At 49.0% G+C, this 16,456-nt stretch overlaps 1 protein-coding gene across 1 annotated transcript; it reads left to right on the top strand.

Annotated features, from left to right (window-relative positions):
- The first annotated feature begins 806 nt into the window (after positions 1–806).
- Positions 807–9,918, top strand: LOC133077715 (tetrapeptide repeat homeobox protein 2-like). Its single transcript, XM_061172483.1, has 5 exons — positions 807–823; positions 8,351–8,424; positions 8,634–8,803; positions 8,923–9,162; positions 9,400–9,918. Exons 1-5 carry the CDS (start codon positions 807–809, stop codon positions 9,916–9,918), a joined length of 1,020 nt encoding a protein of 339 aa, XP_061028466.1.
- The last annotated feature ends 6,538 nt before the right edge of the window (positions 9,919–16,456 follow it).

Below are 16,456 nucleotides of genomic sequence, written 5' to 3'. Positions count from 1 at the left end.
AGACAGGATTTGTTTTTGGGGTGATGCAAATGTTCTGGAATTAGATAGTGGTGACGGTTACACAATCTTGTGAATATACTATATAAACACCACTGAGTTGTACACTTTCAATGGTGAATTTTATGGTATATGAATTAGATCTCAATTTAAAAAAAAAAAACCAGAAAAAGCAGTTGCCTGGAGTGGAGAAGGAGCATTGACTGCAAAGTGGCATGAGGGAATTTTGGGGTGGTGCAAATGTTCTGCATCTTGATAGGCATGATAAGGGTAAGCATTTGTCAAAATCCATCAAGCTAATCACTTAAAATATATGCATTTTAATGTATGTAAATTATGCCTTTTTTTTTTTTTTAAAGGTATTGGAGGAAAATATTATCTCCAATCCAACTTTTTCCTCACCACCTTGACTGCTTGTAGCCTAGACCAGGAGGATTGCAGAAGCTTCTCTTCCCCACCCCCATAGCCTCAATCTTCATCAATTCTCTGCTCGGGATCAGAGCATTAACTCCTCCCACAATTAGAAGACAATCTACCCTGTGCCCAGCTCTCTGTGATCTGGCTCCTAGCCACTCACTCCCCTTCTGTCGCCCTGGCTTCTTTCTGTCCCCAAAACTAGCCAAGAACAAGGAAGGAGCCCAGAAGGAGAGGGGGACCCATGATGGCCCACAAGACAGGGTCCCAGAGCAGCTGGGGGCGGACAGCAAGAGAAAGACAGGGACACTGAGGGAGATAAAAGGACTGAGAGATATAGCGAGACAGAGGAGAGATACAAAGAGGGAATAAATATTCATTTGTTCAACGACGGAATGACCAAGACGGAAAGGTACAAACGAGAAAGAATCTTGGTGTTTGTCAAGGAACGTCAAGGGCCCACGATTGCAGCAGGAGGGAATGGGGTTAGACTGCGGGGGTGGCCCCAGGTAGTGTGAGATGCTGGAGGACACTTGCATCAGGTCATTGATGAGTTTCAGTCTCAGCTCTACCGCAGGACTGAGGGCTCCTCACACCTGCACCCCCTTAGCTGCCTAACACATTCACGCTATTTTATTTTCTGCAAAACTCTTAGCACTGCCTTGTCTCTTGTCTGCCCCTCTCATGGGAACGTGGGCTCCAGGAGGGCTGGGATCATATTCATCTTGTTTTCAGCTGTATTCTCAGTGCCTGGGACAGTCCCAGATACATAGTAAATGCTCAAGAAATCTGGATGGGATGGATTAGTGGCGGAATGAGTGGCAGAGGGGCAGAGGCAGGTAGAGACACACACAGGGAAGTTGTGGTGTGGTTTTACCGAAAGGACCAGGGACTCATGATTGCAGCAGAAGGGAGTTAGATTGGGATGCCGGATGCTTCAGGGATCACATTATTGCTGAGTTGATTACTTTGGGTTCTAACTAGCCCATGAATCCAGGTTTTCCCCACCTCCCATGTTAGGTAGTGAGGGCATCCCTCCCAGCTCCTTGTCCCCAGTGGACAAGGGAGCCACCCAGGCCTGCAGAGAGAGGGTGAACCAGCCAAGTCGGGGGAGTCTTGCCAAGGGCTGATGTGAAGCCCACCCTTTACTCGCTGTGTGGCCTTGGGCCATTCACATAACCTCTCTGGACCTCGGTTTCCTCATCTGCAAAGTGGGGACAATGACAAGTTGCCACCATCATCCAGTCAGATGAGCCACGGGAAGCCCACGTCACAGGCCTGGGCTGCAGTGAGTGCAGGGGAGGGGACTGGCCTCATCCTATTTGGGGGGATTCCAAGTAGATTTGAGGAGTCAAGGGCAGGGCTCTGGGGCCCAAGATATCTGGGTTCTATTCTTGGCTATGCCACTCACCCCCATGTGTCCTTGGGAATTGACAGAACCTCTCTCTGCTGAGAAATGGACATCTGACATCCGTGGGCCTGTGGTGAGCATCTTAAGAGGCCATGTAGCTTGGTGGTCAGGAGGGTTCAGGCTTGGGGGGCTGGTGCTGGCTCAGCCGTGGCTCTGTCACTTATGTGTGTGATGGGACCTGGGACTCTGCTTCTCCGAGTCTCAGTTTCCTCCTCCGTGGAGTGGAGATGACAATAAGACCTACCTCGTGGGAAGTTTTCACTGGATTATTGTTCCCTGAAATCTTATTCCCTAGGGCCTGGATGCCGTGTCTGAGCAGCTGGGGATTCCAACTGGTGGGTCCTTATGGATGGAGAACACCCTGCCTGACCTGGGGCAGGCACCTTCCTCCCCCAGGGAAGTCCCAAAATATATTTTAAATACCGTATTTTTAAAAAAACCGAATGCTTTCCTTGAACACTCCAAAGCTGAGCTAGACCTCGGGGCTCTGCAGAAGATTGCTGGCAGGTCAGACCCTTCCAGAACATTCCCTGGCCAGGAACCTCAGGTCATCTCTCAGAGACGCGGTCAGACACCCCCAGACTCCCACACATGTAACCCCTTTCCCTGCCTCCAGAACTCCCTGTTACTCCCAAAGGGACAGAGAGGGGAGAGTGGGTAGGAAATCAGGATACAGGCTCGGGATACATTTTTTGAAATCAACCACGTTGGAACCCTTCTTACCCTTTAAATGTTTCCTTAACAGCCAGGGAGTGCGCATGCACCCCTCTGCCCCCCCCCACCCCCCTCCTGCTCTCTGGTCCTCCATCTCCTCATCTCCTCTGACGCCCTCCTGCGGCCGCCCTGGCCCCTGGGTCTCCAGACAGCCGGTCCTCTGACCCTGTCCTGGTTCCATTTAGCAAATGATCCAATCCTCTTAGGCCAGGCGGCCTCAGCAGAGCAGGCAGAGAATTAGATCAGATTTGGGAGGGGGACAGTCATGTGACGGACTGTGGGGGAGGGGAAGGGACCGACCGTCGGGACAGAATGAAAACTCCTGCTTCGTGAAACCCCACGAGGGGGTGTGAGGCTTCTCACACACTGAGACCCCTAGGAAGAGACGGGGCTGGGCGGGGGGACAGAGTGGGGGGCGCCGAGGGGCAGGGAGGGCACCTGGGAGCCGAGATGTCTTACTCCTCATGCTGGGAAAGAGTTTTCCCACCTTTGGCTGTCACCTTGTGGTTACCGAAGAGCCTGACACTTCTGCCTGCGACTTCAGACCATCTCTCCTCTCTTTAGGGACCCTGTTTCCTCCTCTAGAATTATTCATTGTTGGCATGTGTGTTTTTATGGGACAGATGTTGGCAGACTTTGGGCTGCCCTCAGGAGCACCCCCAAGCCCTACCCCCATTCCCCCCCCCACCTTCACCTCCCTACCTCCCCGTCTGCAGGCTCCCCATCTGCAGAGAGCCACAGGAATTCACAGATGCCACATACCATGTTCTTTCCAGAACCTTCTGAATAGGGCAGGGATGAGACATCAAGAGTAACTTGTGGAGGCAGAAAGCTGTCTGGTCAGGGAGCCACTGTTAGATTTAACTCTTCCCGGGCACTTGGCACTTTGCTGGGAATTTTCACAACTCCTCCCCCACCAGATTAGACCCCAGAGCTTGTTATGCCCGCGGGGTCCCTCCCTTCCAAGCTCTGACTTGTGACGTCTTTTGCTGTGATTCTTTGAGTAGCTACGTTCTATAAAGATACTTCAAACATGGAATTCTCGAATTCATTTCTGCTCCTATGTTTCTGGGAGCCCCTAGTTGCCTTTTCATCAACCAATCAATAGGTCACCTTGTTTTATGTGCGTTTCTGTTTAAAGACACTATATTTACCATCTATTGTTTATTCTTTCACGTTGAACATGTGGCCAGCAGCACTGTAATTCGTGCCTGAAGGAAGCTTATCTCGAACACATATTTTCTCTGTAAGACACATCACTGCCTTCTGGCAAGGAACAGAAGACAGCACTTCAGTACTATGCTTAGGGGCATTTTAAACAGTGAAATCGCCAACAAAAAGCACAAAAATACCACACGACCCAGCAATTCCACTCCTAGGTATATATCCCAAAGAACTGAAAGCAGGGACTTGAACCAATATTTGTTCAAGCACTATTCACAATAGCCAAGAAACGGAAACAACCCAAGGGTCCATCAACAGATGAATGGAGAAACAAAATGTGGTATATACATACATAATGGAATATTCTCCAGCCATAAAAAGGAATAAAGTTCCGACACACACTACAACATGGCAGAACCTTGAAGACATTCTGCTTAGTGAAATGAGCCAGACACAGAAGGAAAAAATATTGTCCGATTCCACTCATAGGAGTTAATTAGAGTGGTCAAGTTCATAGAGACACAAAGTAGTGCAAAGGTTACCAGGGGCTGGGGGGAGGGTGGAAAGGGAGGTTGCGTTTAAGGGGTACAGGGTTTCTGTTGGGGATGATGAAAAGGTTTTAGGTATAAAGAGTGGTGATGGTTACCCAATATCGTGAATGTAGTTACTGCCACTGAATTGTATACTTATGAATGGTTAAAACGATATTAATATTATAAAATCTTACCACAGTTTTCAAAGCGCAAAAATACCCCCAAAATGCGGCCCCAAATAGACCTCGAAAAGGGCACCTGTTTATAGTATAAGAGCTGAAACAAGAAGGCAGAGTGTCCCTGTGTTCCAGGTCGGCTGCGAGCACATGAGGTTGGCCCCTCGAATTTTTCACAGCTCTGCACACGTCTGCAAATAACTAGAAAAGGAGTCTTCCTTTGGGTGTTACAAAGAAATTTTACCAAGTAGGCCAATTGGCAAATAGGGAATCTGCAAATAGACTATATTTCAAGAATGAAAGAAGAGGCAGAGAGCAATGTCTAGAGGCCCAGAGAAGAACCCCAATGATGGAAAGACAGGCCAGGAAGTTCTAGAAGGCAGAGATCAAATCCCCCTCCCCCATCTTCTCTTCATCTCCCCAGCATTGTCTTCAAAGCCCAGCTTGCTCCTTTAGTGATGCCTCTCATTACAGAGAGCGGGAGAGGTCTCGCCATCTGTGTGCATCTCCCAGGCAGGAGGCAGAGATGGATCAACCAAACGGGGAGGGCCAGATGCAGGGCTTGCCCGGAAAGCGGCTGCAGAGGAGATCAAGGAATTGATGGATAGGGAGAGAGCCATTGTTTCTGTTCTGATTGAATCAAAAATAAAAGAACTACTTTTTTCCTCTTAGCACATATTTTTACCGACTCCTTTCCCATCTCTGTCTCTTTTGCCCAAGGGGATTCTGGGCCGTAGACGACCCTCCCCATCCATCTGAATCTGGGAATCGGACGGCAGTCTGGGAAACCCAAGGAGGAACCCTCAGGAACTCCTGCTCCCCCAGCTGTCCCTGGATGGGCTCTGCCCTCTGGGTTTCCATCCAGCCCTGGGATGAATGAGGTCAGAACAGAAGGCAAGGCATCCACGTGGCCCCAGGCGGCATCTAGAGCCAGAAATTGTCCTTGTTTTCCTGCTTGCAAATGAAAAAATAATAATAGTTAAGCAGTAGGAAAGAGAGAAAATGAACATACATCATTCTCCATAGCCCCTGGGTAATTCATTTTTACTGGGTGTTTTGTTGTTGTTAATGCAGATATATTATGGATATATGTTGTGTGTGTGTGTGTGTGTGTGTGTGTGTGTGTGTATATATCTATAGTATGTGCTTATTGAATGTATACATTCTCAGAAATGAACAGTGTGTCTGAGACATTACTCCATGTCAAAAACTGCACACTCATCCAATCACACACCATTAGTCATCAACTTTGAGTTTTTCTCATTCTAGACTAGGAGATTTGGGAGAAAAAAAAAAAAAACCTAACAAGAACTCTGCTCCGGACACATTTATTTTGGAAAAAAGACACACCAGGCAAACAATGCAAAGACTACACTGAAAATCATCAATTGTTACTAAAGGTTCTACCCCTCATTCCTTTTAATTGTTAATTAGCATTCCACAGTCTGAAGTTACCAAGAATTATTTATTCTTTCTCTTATTCAAGGACACGGATTGATCCCATTAACGCAGCTGATTGGTAGTTCAAGAAAATATCAATATATTCGTGCATGTTCACAGTGGTCAAGAATTCTCCCAGCCCAAATCTCTTTCTGATAAAAACCAAAAGGTACTACATTCATTCGCTCCTATTCATTCTCGCCAATTCGGTTTCCAAAATCTCCAAAAATCTTTTACCAACCTTCATTCCATCAGCAGTGAGAGAAAGATACATTCCCCATCCTATGTCCCAACCCATCTTGATCGATCTAGTAGGCAATAAAATCAGCATTGCATTCGTTTCTATATTTTTATTGATAGGTATTCCCATAACAAAATTCACTCCTTTAAAGTATACAATTCAATGCTTCTTAGTTTATTCACAGAGTTGTGCATCCATCACCATAATCCATTTTGGAACTTTTTCATAACCCCAGATAGAAACCCCATACCCATCACCAGTTAGTCCCAATTTTCCCCTCTCCCAAGTTCCTGGAAACCGCTAATCCGCCTTCTGTCTCTGTGGCTTTGTCTATGCTGGACATTTCCTATAAATGGAACCATACAGAGTGTGACCTTTTGTGCCTGGCTTCTTTCTATCGGCCTAATGTGTTCAAGGTTCATCCATGTTGTATTGTGGATCAGTATTTTATTCCTTTTCATGGTTAAAAAATACTCCATGGTATGACCAAATGACATTTTGTTTATCCCTCCATCCATAGATGGACATTTCTGTTTAATTTCCACCTTCTGGCTCTTGTAAATAGTGCTGCCACGAACATTTCCATATTTATACATTTTCCTAAAATAGTATCAGTGAGTTTGTCCATCTAGTTATGCTTCTATTGGCCAAATAAATTGCCACGCTGCAAAATCTTTGAGGGCAGGGACCTTGCTTTTCTGTTCACTCCTGCTTTCCCAGCATATTTATGAGGCTTGATAGGGAAGAGTTGATGGATTATTACTATATCTAACACTAAGAAGCAGTTAAAAACGATGAACTTGACCTATAATAACAACATCTATATATTTTTATTTAACTTTGAATTTGATCTCCCATGTATTTCCAGCACCATGGCCTGTGAGCCTTGTCAGCTGTGCTCTCCCTTGACTCCCTGACCCCTGACCCCATGAAGGTCCTGCCAAAAGAGGATGGCGTCACCCACTCAGGTGTCTGGATAGAACAGATGCACCACCAGTTTCTCCCTGGTGGTCTTTGGCTGAGGGTATTGGCAGCTATCACGAAATGTCTCCAACACCAGCCTACACTCCCAAAGCATGAGAAAGCCAGATTCCCCAACCCCTCGGTTACCAATTCCTGGCATGGAGCCTATTCTCAATCTTTGCCCATCTAAACATCACGATGTTCCATTTAATCTCCTTTAAAAAGTAGGGAGAAGGTGGCCTCGAGTCACATCTTATAGACCAAGGACACTACTAGATTCTCCCCTGTCAACAGCAGCGGCATCGACTGTCTTGGTGACCAATGTATTCCCAACTGCCCAAGAAGCAGGAAAGATGTCCAATTATGGCTGAATGTTGCCAAAAAGGCGCAGAGTAAACGGCAGGATGCCCCCGTGAGCAACAGAGAGTGATGTAAATCAAATCACATGATCTCTTTGCTTTGTTTCATGTTGTATTTGATCACTTATTTAATTGTCATCTCCCACTGATGATAATAAAAGTCCCCTGGGGATGAACAGCATAAGTTGTGTCCCTCCCTGACCCCAGGAGACCCTGGCACAAGCCAGGAGTTCAGTCTGATGTTTAGTCCCAGGTCAATGCAGCCGGGAGAGGCAGAAAGCTGGGCTCCTGGGACCCAAGATCCTGAGTCAAACAGGCAAACCAGACCCAGTTCATTCATCCAAAAAGGGAAAAGGGCAGGACCCAGGCTGTCTTAACACAGAGGGTTATTGGCAGCTCCCAGGAAAGGGCCAGCGAGTAGTAGCTGCTCAATTAAAAAAGGGATTAATCAATGATTGCATCTCCTGCAAGGGAGTGAGTCTGAGGGTGGGGCAAGAGAGGGTGGGTTCCAGGACCCTTAGGGTGTGTCCAGGTGGGCACAGCATAAAGCTGGGATGTAAGCCCCAGGCCCTGTGTGCAGAGCCTCAAATGCAGACAGCAGAGCAGCAGTGAGGAGGAAGCGAGAACCCAAGTCTCTCATGGGTGAGTCTGGGCCACCAAGTGGGCTCTGGGCCGGCGGTGGGGTTGGGCAAGGGGTGTCCTAGGGCCAAGGCTGGGAGGCCTCCTGGGCATCCAGAGAAGGGCCCAGCTGTCTGAGAGCGCTTCTTGCGCTGTGCTGTGGGGAGGGCTTAGCGGAGTCTGGGGAATGGAATTACATTACTGAGGCGAGATGAGCAGAGAGCCTGGCACGCAGTGGTCCCCTGTAAACGTGAGGGTGGCTCCAGCCCTTGGATGGGAGAGGGGGAGCCCTGAGGAGCCTCTCTTGTGTGCCTTCCCAGGCTGGGGGCCCTGGAATACTCCAGGAGCTGTGATCAGGCCCATTTCAAAGCTGTGTTCACTGAGGCCCAGAAAGGTACAGGGGCTGGGGCTGAAGTACGGAGAGCCTGAGTCTGACCAAGAACATCTGGTCCTGATGCCGCAGGCTTCTCCACGCACTGCCTGCCGCCCTCAGGCCTGAGCCCCTCGGCTGCTCACAAGGGCCTGGCGCAGGTAGGGAGAGGGTGCCAGGCGGGCTGGGGACTGTTGCTGGGGCTCGTGTGACCCTGCTTCCCCCTTGGCCAGACCCCACACGGAGCTCAGGACCCCCAAAGAGGCAGCGGCAGGCGCGCACGGTGTACACCAAAGAGCAACTGGACGTGCTCAAGGAATACTTCCAGAAGAATAAGTACCCCGGCTACCAGGACCGCCTGCGCCTGGCGGCCAGGCTCAGCCTAGAGGAGCACAAACTGCAGGTCTGATGCGCCCCCCCACCGGGCCCCGCCCTTCCCCGCCCCCAGCAGACGCGCTCCCACCTCCCCGCTTATCAAGTGCCCTGCCTCTGGGCTACCTTTCTGCCCTCTCCGCTCTGCAGGAGGGGATCAGCGAGGCCAAAGGGGTCCGGTGCTGCCCTGGGTCACGCAGCAAGCAAGGGGTCTCCGGGTGCCGACCCAGGGCTGGACCCCGAGTCCGTCTCAACCCTGTGCCATACAAGCCCTCCAACCCCACCCGGCCGGGACTGACGCCCCCCTTGGTCTCCCCGTGCCCAGACCTCCGGGCCTCTGAACCCGCGGACCCTCTCGGGCAGACCCCTTCCTGGCCCCCAGGCCCCTGGGTGCCCAAGCCCTGCCCCTCCTGCCCTCTGCACCCTTCCTGCCCTCTGCACCCCTCCTGCCCTCTGCATCCCTCCCCGGCGGCCTCCTGAACCCCAGGGGCCTCTAATTGTGTCTGGGGGGCCGAGGGAGAGGGGAGGCCGGCTTCTCACCCGGGCGGGGCAGCCTCATACCCGGGGCAGAGGCGAGTGCACGCAGCCCCTCGCCTCTTACACCTCCTCCCGGTCCCGTCTCCCCAGATGTGGTTCAAGAACCGCCGGGCCCAACGCTCCCGGCTGGAACGACTGGCCAAGGGCCGAAGCCACAGGGCCCGCGATGCTCCCACGGACCCCGGAGCCCCCGGCGCCCCCGGCCCCGCGCCTGCCCCTGTCCTTGCTGCTGTCGCCGCCGCAGCTGCCGGCCCCGCATTCCCGGACGGCCCGGGATTCCGCAGCCCGCCTCCGCGCAGCCTCGCGGGGATGCTCCCTGCGCCAGAGCCCAGCATCTCCAGCCAAGGCCAGGCCATGTGGGCCCTGGCACAAGGCGCCCAGGCGCCCGTCCAGGCTGCTTCAGCCCCGGCCCCGCCCCTAGTCTGGCCTCTGGACCCCTACGCCCCCAACTTTGCCCCAGATCCTTTTCCAATTCCAGATTTTACAGTGGTATTCTCACCCCAAGACCCCTCTCCCGGATCCCCCTCTCCCTTGATGTCTGGGTCCCGAAAGAGAGATGAGTGTGTGGATGAGAACGACTTAGACCCCAAGCGGTTACTGAGCTTATAGGGTCATCTGTCCCCGCAAAGCCCTGCAGACCCCGCGGGGCCAGAGGGGACTAGGGCGTTGGGGGCCTGCGCTTGGCGCCCACGCGGTGGGGGAAGATGCGGCTGCCTGGGGTTCACGGCTGGTTACTCTCCGCAGCGTGACTGCACCTCCGTCGATCCAGCCTGGGGAGGGGACATTTTTGTGTCACCGGTCGCGCAGCTCTGAATGTCCCCGCCCCCGCCCCGTTATTCGGGGCGCCCGTGGGCGTTTCTGTCAATGCCTAAGTGAGCCGTGGAATTGCTGCTCGCGGTGTGTGTTCGGTTTCGCGGGCGCTGCCGGAGAACTTCCTATGCGACCTGGACCAATATCATTAGCTCAGCGGCCCAGCCCAGCCTATCGGACGTTTAGGATTTGAGACTTTTTAATGTTTGCTGATCTGCCGTCTTGTGGCTTCTTTGTAGTTTTAATATTGATGTCTCCAATGATGGAGAAGTTAAGTAAGCTCGTCTCCCGTATTAATCGGACACTAGGAATACTTGTAAATTGTCCTTTTCCCACCATTTTTCTTAATTTGGTTGAATTTATGTGTCTATCCCTTTTGGTGGTTAAAGTGTTGCAAACATTTTTCCGATGTGCATTTTTTCTATAAGTAGAATTTCTTTATTTTAATGTTGTGTATTTCAGTGCCTCTCATTATCTTTTGTGATGAACCAATGTTTTTCTTTCCTTTCCATCAGTGGCAAGCCGATATGCTGTAAAGCAATAAATTTATTTATTTATTTTTTAATTTTGTAAATTTTTAAAATTTTTTAAAATTTTATTTATTTATTTATTTTTTGGCTGTGTTGGGTCTTCGTTTCTGTGCGAGGGCTTTCTCTAGTTGCCGCGAGCGGGGACCACTCTTCATCGCGGTGCGCTGGCCTCTCACTGTCGCGGCCTCTCGTTGCGGAGCACAGGCTCCAGACACGCAGGGTCAGTAATTGTGGCTCACGGGCCCAGTTGCTCCGCGGCATGTGGGATCTTCCCAGACCAGGGCTCGAACCCGTGTTCCTTGCATTGGCAGGCAGATTCTCAACCACTGCGCCACCAGGGAAGCCCAATAAATTTATTTTTTTAAATGTAAAATGATTTTCACAAGATATGCCCCCATTTTCAGGTTGACATAAAAGTTTATAAAAGCTGAAGTTCAAGGCCTACTTGCCTTGTCACAAACTGAAAACGGTTTACAGATAACATCAGTCTGAGATCCCCAGCCTACTGTTTTCAATATAGCTCAGGGGTTTGGGGGGGCGGGGTGGAGTTGCTCTTTTCCCTTCTAGCGTTAATGCTTTTTCTTTTCTCTTGTTTAAGACATTTCATTATCACATGGTTATAAAGATATTGTCTTCTTCTCTAAAATCTTTACAGTTTTAACTCCCATATTTAGGTCTTAAAACATCTAGAATTGATTGTGGATGTATAGCGTGAGACAGGGATTTCTTTTTGGTTTTTCCTCATGGATTTCCAATGGTCAGTTTATGGAGAGGCTGGGTAATTTGTCATAAATCAAGGGTCCAATCATAGATGGATAGATATCTACAAAGTCTTTATTTGGGGTCCATGGTCTTTATAACCTTGCACCAATTTCATGTTCTCTCTGTCTCCAGTTTCCCTGCTGCTCTCTGTGGCTATCCTGACCCTTGGGTCTCCCCACAGCCAGTTTTCTGGCCCCGTCCTGGTCCCATTTAGCAAATGCTCCAATCCTCTTAGGCCAGGCCGGCCTCAGCAAAATATAGTGAGAATTAACAGGGATTTAGAGGTCCACATGACAGGCTGTGGTTTGGGGGTTGGAGAGACAATCGCCAGGATAGAATGAGACCCTTTGTGCTTATCAGGGAGACCCCGGTAGGAATGGAGACAGAAGAAACACAAAGACCCCTCCAGGAGACTGAGGGGCAGAGAAGGAGACAGATCAGAGGCAGAGAGGGGAGACACAGCAGGGCAGAGAGGGGGAGATGGGGGCGGGGCAGAAAGGAGAGGAAACTGAGGCAGCCGAGTCTTGCTTTCAAAACCCAAACTGGCAAGGTCCCCCCAGCCTGTGTCACTCCCCATGTGACAGCTGCTGCCCTTTGTGCTCTAATACCCTTACAAAAGGTCCTTTAAGGCCAGCAGCCTAATCCCTTGCCTACAGGAGGTCACACCAAATATCAGAACACTCAAATGCCTTTCTGAGAAGACCTCAGGCATCTGAGCTGAGCATGAACTAGGCTGCCCAGCTGGAGACCACAGCCCTTAACTCCTCTGCTCTCTCGTGTTTTACCAAGTCTATCTGCTTCTTGGACCATTCAGAGAAAGCCATGTGGACAGCTGGACATCCATGACGCTTTGGGTAGCAACCACCTGGGGGTGGGTGTGAATTACACAGAGTGTGCCATTTACACACTGGGCATGGAGCCTGAGATACAGGAAGCGCTGAGGAAATGGGCAGTCTTACTCTTCTGCCATGTCAACAACCACCCACCCCCACCTCCAACTCTTCCCTCCTCTGACTCACCCATCTTCTACCTCTCTGCCCTGCAGAGACCCATGCTTCCCCTTTCCTCTCCCTCTCTGGTCCCTCTCCCTCCCCCTCAGTCCCTGGGCTTCTCCCCAGCAGGTTTCTTTGGCCTTGACCTAGTCTGACTCACCACGTGCCCCAACCTCTTAGGTCAGGCCAGGCCAGCACCTGCAGAATCTCAGCGTGGTCAGAGGAGAGCTGAAGGGGACGTGGGACATATTGGCAGATGATGCCCAAACCTTTCTCAAACCCCCGCTCACATCTTCTCATGCTTCCTTGGTGGCCATGAGACTTACATTTCAGCAGTTGGTGCTGTCAGGGTCTCTGGAATGCCCTTCCCAACATAAGTCCCGGGGAGATGTTCTCAGGAACCAGACAATGTTTCTTCTGTCTCTCTGTTCCTCCATCCCTCTCTTTCTCACACCCTCTTCATTTATATTTTATCTTATTTTATTTTTTAAATATGCATCCAGGACTTCCCTGGTGGTGCAGTGGTTAAGAATCCGCCTGCCAATGCAGGGGACACGTGTTCAAGCCCTGGTCCGGGAAGACCCCACATGACTCGGAGCAACTAAACCCGTGCGCCACAACTACTGAGCCTGCGCGCCTAGAGACCGTGCTCCACAAGAGAAGCCACTGAAATGAGAAGCCCGGGCACCGCAACGAAGCCCCCGCTCGCCACAACTAGAGAAAGCCTGCGCGCAACAACGAAGACCCAATGGAGCTAAAAACAAATAAAATTAAATCTTAAAAATAAATAAATTAATTAATTAAATAAAATAGAATAAATATGTATCCAGTGACCATGCAAATACTGCTAACCATCACAGCCAGGGAGCATGTCCTCTCCCCCTCCCTCTGTCCCCCACCCACCCCCCCCACCGTCTCAGGTGGGAGCATCTCTCACTCTTCTCTGCCCCACTGTCTCTCCGTCTCCCTATTCCTTTACCGCCCTCCTGTGGCCATCCTGGCCCCTGAGTCTCGCCACAGCCGGTTCTCTGACCCTGTCCTGGTCCCATTTAGCAAATTCTCCAATCCTCTTATGCCAGGTCGGCATAAGAGAGAGCATAAGAGAGCTCAAGAGAGCAGGGAGAGAATTAGATCAGATTGGAGAGAGGGAAGGGAGTCATGTGACAGGTTATTTACAGAGGTTGTGGAGAGGGGGTGGACAGCCCTGGCGGCTACCAGGATATAACAGAAGCTCCTCCTGCTTGTCTAACAGACCCTGTTAGGGATAAATACAGAAGCACACTGAGGAAACAGGAGCAGAGAAGGGAGACCGAGAGGCGGAGGCACTGACCGATTAGAATGAGTCTCTCCCACTCATAGACGGGTGGGCAGTGTTGGGCGTCTTGACCCCTGAGAGCCTGGAGATTTTGTTATCTCTCATCTAGATTGCTAAGAGTACAGATTATTGTCTCTAAAATATTATTTCCCTCTGGGAAGTAACCCGAGTTTTGGCGTAAAGGCTGGCTCCAGATCAGAGGCAGGAAAACTCAAGGCAAGCCTAGAACATCTTGTCACACCAAAAATATGAAGCTCTCCAGGATGACTGGGGTTCTGTCCAAAGACTTGGGGGCCAACTTGAAGAAACCAAAGGTGGAATTATTTGACCTTCAAAAGAAGAATGTCAGGGACTTCCCTGGTGGTCCAGTGGGTAAGACTCTGCACTCCCAACGCAGGGGGCCTGGGTTCGATCCCTCGTCAGGGAACTAGATTCCGCATGCATGCCACAACTAAGAAGTCTGCATGCCGCAACTGAAGATCCCGCAGGCCACAACAAAGACCCAGCGCAGCTCAAAATAGATAAATAAATATTTTTTTAAAAATAAAGAAGAAGAAGAACATCAGTAGCAGATTGAAAGACATCAAATACGTAAAAACCCACAGGTTCATAATGGTCCTCAAAAAAGAAAGAAAAAAAAAGAGAAATCTGTTGAGGCTCTGATTTAAACATTGCTAAAGTAAGCAGAATCGTGTATGTCTCCTGCCTTTCCTGTGAAAATTGTAATTCAGAGTAAAGAAATAGCTAAACAGAGGTTTCTTCCTTGTAGAAGAGTTACAGCCAACAAATAAAGAAGAAATTATGGAATTAGGAAATCTCTTTTTGCATCTCCTGTGAAATAAGGGGTTTAGGCCAGTGTTGCCTAATAGGACTTTCTGGAATGATGGAAATATTCTATATCTGCACTGTCCAATCCAGTAGCCACTGGCCACAAGTGACTAATGGGCACCTGAGATGTGACCACTGTGATTGAAGGACTGAATTTTTTATTTTATGTCATATTAATTAATTTAAATAGCCACAGGTAGCTGGTGGCTACCATATAGGATGGTGAAAGTAAACGGTCATCATCAGTGGACACCAAACCATCTGCCCTATGATTCTCAACCCTGGATACACACTGGAATGGGGGGGGGCTTTAAAAATAGAGATGCTCACAGATGTTTATATCAGTTTTATTCATCCTGGCCAAAACTTGGAAGCAACCAATGTATCCTTCAATAGATGAATGAATACATAAACTGTGGTACATTCAGATAATGGACTTTTATTCAGCACTATAAAGAAATGAGTTACCAAGCCATGAAAAAATATGGAGGAAAACTTAATGCATATTACTAAGTGAAAGAAGCCAATCTGAAAAGGCTACATGTTGTGTGATTTAACTATATGACATTCTGGAAATGGCAAAACTATGGAGATAGTAAAAAGATTAGTGGATGCCAAGGGTTAGAGGGGAGGGAGGGATGAATAGGAGGAGCACAGAGGGTTTTTAGGGCAGGGAAACTATTCTGTCTGATACTATAATGAAAACACGTCATTATATATCTGTCAAAACCCACAGAATGTACACCACCAAGAGTGGACACTAATGTAAATTATGGACTTTGGGTGATATAACGTGTCAGTGTAGCTCCATCCATTGTAACAAACACACCACTCTGATGGGGATGTTGGTAGTGCGGGGAGCCTGTGCATGCATGGGGGGGAGGGGTGTAAGGGAACTCTCTGGACTTTCAGCTCAATTTTGCTGCAAACCTAAAACTGCTCTTAAAAAAAATAAAGGCTGTTTAAAATTTAAAATACAGATGCTGCCTTAAAAAACTAAAAATAGGGGGCTTCCCTGGTGGCGCAGTGGTTGAGAATCTGCCTGCCAATGCAGGGGACACGGGTTCGAGCCCTGGTCTGGGAAGATCCCACATGTCGCAGAGCAACTAGGCCCGTGAGCCACAACTACTGAGCCTGCGCTCCGCAACAAGAGAGGCCGCGATAGTGAGAGGCCCGCGCACCGCGATGAAGAGTGGCCCCCGCTTGCCGCAACTAGAGAAAGCCCTCGCACAGAAACGAAGACCCAACACAGCCAAAAAATAAATTAAGAAAAAAAACTAAAAATAGAGTTACCATATGATCCAGCAATCCCATTCCTAGGCATATATCCGGAGATGAAACCTCTAATTTGAAAAGATACATGCACCCCAGTGTCCACAGCAGCACTGTTTACAATAGCTAAGACGTGGAAACAAACTAAATGTCCATCAACAGATGAATGGATAAAGAAGATGTGGTATGTATATTTATATATACAATGGAATATCACTCAGCCATAAAAAAGAATGAAATAATGTCATTTGCAGCAACATGGATGGACCTAGAGATTATCATACTAAGTGAAGTAAGTCAGAGAAAGACAAATAGTATATGATATCACTTATATGTGGACTCTAAAAAAATGATACAAATGAACTTATTTACAAAACAGAAATAGACTCACAGACATAAAAATCAAACTTATGGTTACCAAAGGGGGGAACAGGGGAGGGATAAATTGGGAATTTGGGATTAACAGATACACACTACTATATATAAAATAAAGAACAAGGACCAAGGACCTACTGTTAGCACAGGGAACTATATTCAATGTCTTGTAATAACCTATAAGGGAAAAGAATCTGAAAAAGAATATATATATATACTGAATCACTATGCTGTACACCTGAATCATTGTAAATCAACTATAC

This window comes from Eubalaena glacialis, chromosome 18 (genome assembly GCF_028564815.1).
Source record: "Eubalaena glacialis isolate mEubGla1 chromosome 18, mEubGla1.1.hap2.+ XY, whole genome shotgun sequence".
Lineage (NCBI taxonomy): Eukaryota > Metazoa > Chordata > Mammalia > Artiodactyla > Balaenidae > Eubalaena > Eubalaena glacialis.
Note: the sequence above shows the minus strand (reverse complement) of the source record. Positions and strands in the feature narration are given on the sequence as shown.